The sequence below is a fragment of the Setaria italica genome, chromosome I, assembly GCF_000263155.2.
Source record: "Setaria italica strain Yugu1 chromosome I, Setaria_italica_v2.0, whole genome shotgun sequence".
NCBI classification, from domain to species: Eukaryota; Viridiplantae; Streptophyta; class Magnoliopsida; order Poales; family Poaceae; genus Setaria; species Setaria italica.
In genome coordinates, this window is record NC_028450.1 from 12,145,432 (window position 1) to 12,151,713 (window position 6,282).

General features: G+C 39.9%; 1 protein-coding gene across 2 annotated transcripts; it reads right to left on the reverse strand.

Annotated features, from left to right (window-relative positions):
• Positions 1-178: 178 nt before the first annotated feature.
• LOC101754922 lies at positions 179-3,346 on the reverse strand. 2 transcript variants are annotated; one of them, XM_022823335.1, is made up of 5 exons: positions 3,193-3,346; positions 2,965-3,058; positions 1,156-2,878; positions 638-1,051; positions 179-535 (listed from the first exon to the last, which is right to left on the reverse strand). In XM_022823335.1, the coding sequence occupies exons 3-5, from the start codon at positions 1,270-1,272 to the stop codon at positions 287-289; spliced, it is 780 nt and encodes a 259-aa protein (XP_022679070.1). In that variant the 5' UTR covers positions 1,273-2,878; positions 2,965-3,058; positions 3,193-3,346; the 3' UTR covers positions 179-286. The 2 variants fall into 2 exon arrangements, with proteins under 2 accessions (XP_022679070.1, XP_022679069.1); XM_022823334.1 differs by having other exon boundaries at positions 179-1,051.
• Positions 3,347-6,282: the final 2,936 nt, after the last annotated feature.

Sequence of the window (6,282 nt, forward strand, 5' to 3'; positions counted from 1 at the left end):
GTTACAACTTACATTCTAAGATTGACAGAAGAGGGTCTGAAAGAAACAGTATCGCTAAACATTGCATATCTTTGGCAGTGGCGGAGCCAGAAATTTTAGAGAGCCTGGGCAAGACAATACGCCGAGCTAGCAACGACAAGCACATGAGTATATTATATAACATACATATAATATAATATTAGAAAATCATGATAGATTCAAATTAAGATATTAAAATAATTTTTCAGTACAATTTCAAGACTTAGATAATGAAACACAAAGGATAAACCTAAATGCTATTTGGTAACTACGGCTGCACACGAGCAGGGTTACGAGGCAGCTGCATCTTGCAACTCTTTAAGTTTTGAAACCATCGAAGAATAGTAGCTTCATCAAGTGAATTGAATAGTTCTCGCTCAATATAGCACACCATCAAGTTGTTGAACCAATCATCAGCAATCTTATTGCGAGATTTAGACTTGATAGTCTTCATAGCTGAGAAAGCCCTTTCAACAGTTGCTGTTGACACCGGCACCAACAATGCCAATTCAATGAGCTTGTAGACCAATGGAAAAAGCAAATGTTTTTCAGTTTCAACCATTTTCTGGGACAAACTTGCAATATCTTTGCAATTAGCAAAGGCAGCATGTCTCCTTACATGAAGAATATAGGTCTCCAATTGTCCCGTTATGACTCCACGATCATGATTTGAGAAATCCTCATCATAAATTTCAGCAAGCCGAGCAAGCTTGTTGACATCAAAACTAGAGAAAGAGCTTTTTGGATCAAGACAAGAAAAGCACATCAATAGCTCCGTCGTCACTTCACTGAACCGATGATCCATCTTAGCACATATTTTATCAAGAACAACATAGAAAATTCCAACACGATAATGATGAAGATTAGTAATGGTAAATCCATCACGCCTTGAACGACCCCTCACTGATATTTCCTCAGCCATATTTGGAATAGGAATACCATTCACATCACAAAATTGTCTTGCATCATCAAATAAGTTATCCCAGCCACTTTCTCTCATGGTGTTAAATTGAGCTTTTACATCATGGATAAGCTACAATTGAAGTATATAGTGCAATCAGATTAACAGCAAAAGGAACACTAATATTGTGAGAAAAGCAATATGTTAAGAAAGGGAACAGCTGAATAAGAACTAACCTCAAGAGCATTAACAATATTGAGACCTTTTGTTTGTTTGGCGTGTGAGAGCTCATTTATGATGCCAAGCAACTTTAACATAAGCACCATAATAAAAACAAATTCAAAGCATTCCATTTTTTTATCAAACCAGCTGCTTGATTTGGCACTCGTGCATCTTCATTAACTATTTGAAAGACCTTTATCACTGAGTCCCACATTTGGGACAAGCGAACCAAAGTAACATGATGCGAACCCCATCTAGTATCCCCAGGCCTAGTAAGGACAGTTTCTTGATTCAAGCCTCTTCCTGTAGGTACCTCGCCAGTTTAAATAGACTACGGAATATTTTGACGCTGGCTTTCAATTAGTTTGTCCCTTCTCTTGCAAGATGTACTTGTTGTGGTCACAATCAAAGATATATACTCAAAGAATTATTGACAGATGAGCAACAATTTGCAATAGAAACAACAACCAGCTGTAACTGATGGGCAAAACAGTGGACATAGAATGCATATGGGTTTTAATCTAGAATCTTTTTTTGCAGTCCATTAAATTCACCTCTCATATTCGAAGCCCCATCATATCCTTGCCCTCATATCCGAGAAACTGATAATTTGTGCCTATCAAGGACCGCAAGCAATGCATCCTTTAATGCACCAGCTGTAGTCTCTTTGACATGTATAAGAGCAAGAAATCTTTCAACAACATTCCCTTTATAATTCACATACTTGCAGCAGTGCAACAATTAAACAAAACACTAATAAAACTGAATATTGTACAGATTACACAACTATAATAGAACCGACACAATATACTAGTTGCTAACCTTAAAATAACAGCCATTTGCTCTTTTACTAATATATCACGTGATTCATCAATGAGAACAGAGAATGGCCTGTTACCCATCTCTTCCATAATTACTTCAGTTATTTCTTCTACACAACACCTTGCAAGATCCTTTTGGATATCAGGGGAAGTCATCTTAGAATTTAAGCCACCTCGATCATAGGCATTCCTGACTTCTTCATTGTTATCTTTTAGAAAATCTATCAACTCTAGAAGATTGTCTTTGTTCAAAGAGAAAGAAGATTCATCATACCCATGAAAAGCTAGGCCTTGCTTTAAGAGATATCTTGAACATCGCAAAGTAGAAGTTAAACGAGTTTGGTATAATTCTTCCGATTGTTTACTAGCTCTGTTTGATACTCTCTGCACACTCTGTCTTTGATTTTTAAAGTCATCATATTTCTGAACACACTTGTTGTGAGCACTACCTACACCACCAACATATTTAGGTAATGCTTTGTATGCATGTTTCCAATCTCTCCAGCAAATTTTGTTAAATACATCATAACCAAAATGTTGTGCCCTCCCCGAATGCTTGAAAAGGAAGCAATAAAAGCAATAACCAACATCTTTGGATTCACTGTATTATAACCAATTATATTTCTTATACCAACCCACGGAAAAGCCCCTTGAACCTGGATCTTTCAATATATTTGCTGGTTGTGATGGACCTTTCAATATGTATGCTCTCCTAACTTGGTCTTGGTTGTGATGGACCTTTCAATATGTATGCTCTCCTAACTTGGTCTTAAATTTCAGGGGCATACTCATATATTTGTTTCTAAGAGCTGGATCACATACAATTTCATTAGGATTAAACTCACTGGTGAAATTATCCATGTTTGGATTTCTTTCAGGTTCATTACTTCCACCACCACCTAAAAACGCCTCATCCCTAAATAAAAAAATGTAACTTGTACATATTAGATAACTGAAATTAACCTATGCATATTAGAATCTGAAATTATTCAAATTAATTACCTGTCAGTCTGTCTCGCTCCCTCGCCGAACTTCGACCACCGGGCGTCCGGGTACCAGTCACCGCTAGCTGCCCAGCTGCAGTTCCTCTCTCTCACTAGAGCGTAGACGCAGCGTCGCAGTTAGCTTGGGGAGGTGAAATCGATTGGGGATTGGAAAAGAGACAGAGACAGGACAGAGAGAAGAGATAACGAAGAAGCCAAGAAGGGTTGGGGAATGGGGCGGACGAACCTGGGAACCGAATGGGATTGAGGTCAGCGCCAGCGCGTAGTGCGTCGCTTCGGCCTCCCCGCCATGGAGTAATGGCATCTCCTCAATCTCCCATCCTCCGTGCGACAGCGCAAGTTCGGAACCCTATAGGCTCGAGCGCTGGGGGCTTCGTGTCGCTCTGCCTCCGTGTGTCCGTGAGACTGGGAGCCAGGAGCAGAAGCAGCACTAGTGCCTCTCAGGCCTCAGCGCTGGGCCGCTGGCCTTTGGGCCTTAAGCGCAAGAGACGGGCAATGGCCCAGGTGGCCGGGCCTTGGCTCCATCAGTGGGCTCGAGCGCTGGGGGCTTCGTGTCACTCCGCCTCCGTGTGTCCGTGAGATTGGAAGCTAGGAGCAGAAGCAGCACTAGCGCCTCTCAGGCCTCAACGCTGGGCCGCTGGCCTTTGGGCCTTAAGCGCAAGAGCCGGGCAATGGCCCAGGTGGCCGGGCCTTGGCTCCGTCAGTGGGCTCGAGCGCTGGGGGCTTCGTGTCGCTCCGCCTCCGTGTGTCCGTGAGACTGGGAGCCAGGAGCAGAAGCAGCACTAGCGCCTCTCAGGCCTCAGCGCTGGGCCGCTGGCCTTTGAGCCTTAAGCGCAAGAGCCCGGGCAACGGCCCAGGGTGGCCGGGCCTTGGCTCCACCGGTGCTTTGTGGTGATGAACCTAGTCCTCTTCTTCCTCATCTGAATGGTCGTTCACTTCCTTTCCTTATCCAGTCTGAGTAATGGCAGCAATCTCGGAGTCTGCAGCACCATGTGTTGACATTCAGCATCTCATCACATATGTATGTTCCTTGCTTTCCATATTGGCCAACAACTGGCCAAAAGTTCGATATTTTACTTGCTATTATTACTGTTGTAAACTGGAGTTGCTTTGATGATGATGAAGGGTTCAAAATAAAATAAAAAGCAAGATTATGATCGAAGTAACAAGTATATATAATTTCAAGCAAGCTGACAAAAATACCATTACTAATACCACATATGTTTTTACATAGATACCCGCAAAAAAAATGTTTTTACATAGATATAAAAAGCTGCAACAACAATCATAGCGAACTGGATTGTCTGGCTGATGATTGCTCTTTCCATGTTCTACGGTGTCCCTAGTTCTATCACTGCACTAGTGTTTTACTCTAGTGGTGGCAACTCTTGATTTTTCTTAATTGTATTTGTAGCACATTTTTTCGCACTATGGATGCATCTCTGAAAGGTGGAGATGGAATTAATGACCATAAAATATTATTTGAATTGTATGGATACTCCCTCCTTCCTAAAATAAATGCTTATAAATGTTCGCGTAAATGCATATAAATGTTCGCGTAGTAGTCTTAGGGTCTTCGTGGTTTTACCTACTGACCTTTCAAGTTCTAGACTAAGCATGAATACTAGTAGTTTCTTGAGTTTATGTTAGCAGACCTACAATCTTATTTAAACATGTACTAGGATGCATCCGCGTCGGTGTCCCACATTGCACTGTCTAAAATATGCTGCAAGCTGACATGCCTCCTAACTGTTGGGCATAATTTTCACTATAACCGAAAAATTTCATCACAGATCGTTCAAAAAATCATCATAAAGCAGTGTCTATGATGATTTCACGTATCGTCACATATTAAGTGTCACAAATTACGCCACGTGACATTTCTTGTGTAATCGTCATAGATCAAAACAATCCATGACGTTTCTAATTCGTCATAAAATAGCCTTAGGCCCGCTTAGCCCAACCCAAACCTAACATTAGTGATGAAAATAAACGTCAAAGACGGATAGACAACATATGTTAATATTCGTCACGGATCAAACAGCCATGTCAGCAATAGATAACGTGGCTGCTGACAGGGACACTGACATGACTGCTGACACGGGTGATGACGTGGCTGCTGACATCAGCATCCAAACCCATTTTACATCGTCCCATTAAAATATGGCCCATTTTTCTAATCAATCCATTATCATTTCAGCCCAAATCAAGATATAAACTAGCCCATATAAACATAGCAAATTAAACATCTCATTATATGGATAAATTCTAATCCAGCATCTCATCACATACATTCAACATCAAAGTTTTTCAAGTATCTCATCAGCATGAAATCAGTCTAACTCTAGTTAATCTAGCACAAGATCTCACAATACTGTAAAAAAAAGTAGCTTCAAGCACGAGCTCAAGTTTTGCATCCTTCTCAGCTTTTAAGTGCAGACCTGTACATGATATAGCACACATGGTGAGTACAACTACTGCATTGCTTTTCTGCTAACAGAATACAAAATTTCAACTGGTATCAACATATCTGGAGTTGTGCCAACTTGAATTAACATTAAAAAATACAGTACTAAATACAAACATGTAGAAGAATTGTAGATTTTTTACAAATACATGACAATGACAATACCACAATTGATTTGCTTAGAGACCATGTACATAACAAAACAGAGGAAACAGTAAGGCACCTGTTCACTTGGTTGCAAATAAATGTTTTGCCTATTTGCTTAGAGACACTTGGAGGCATACTTATTATTTGATAGAAAAGGCAGCAGCATATTGAGATTATTTGAAATTCTACCTGCATGCTCACTTAACAAACATATGGTCTGGTCAAAACTTTGCATAAATCGCTTTTGTATTGTGTTCTGCAAGATGAGACCATAAATCAATAAGAGTTTTGGCCAAATAAACTACAAATGCATTAATCAGCTTAACTGTTACTATTAGGCATCTACACTTATTACACAAATTGTTTCAGAAATCAAATGGGCAAACAGCAGTAGTATTGCATCATTATTGGAAAATTGGAGGCATACTAATTTGAAGGAAAAAAGAAGCATATTAAAAGCCCATGTAGTATCCCTTCATGTGAACTATTCTCAGTTATGTTATAGTGGCTATTTGCAAGTAAACTAGAAATCAAAGGTATACTTTGACAAGGAAGTTATACCTGCATCCTCACTCAACAAACATATGGTCTGTTTGCAAGTAACGCATCTTATTTTCTTTAAATTAAGCGACATATTTATTTTGTTAAAATTGTGGTTGAGTACAATATCAAATTCGTGCCAATTTTCATTTTCAATCTATG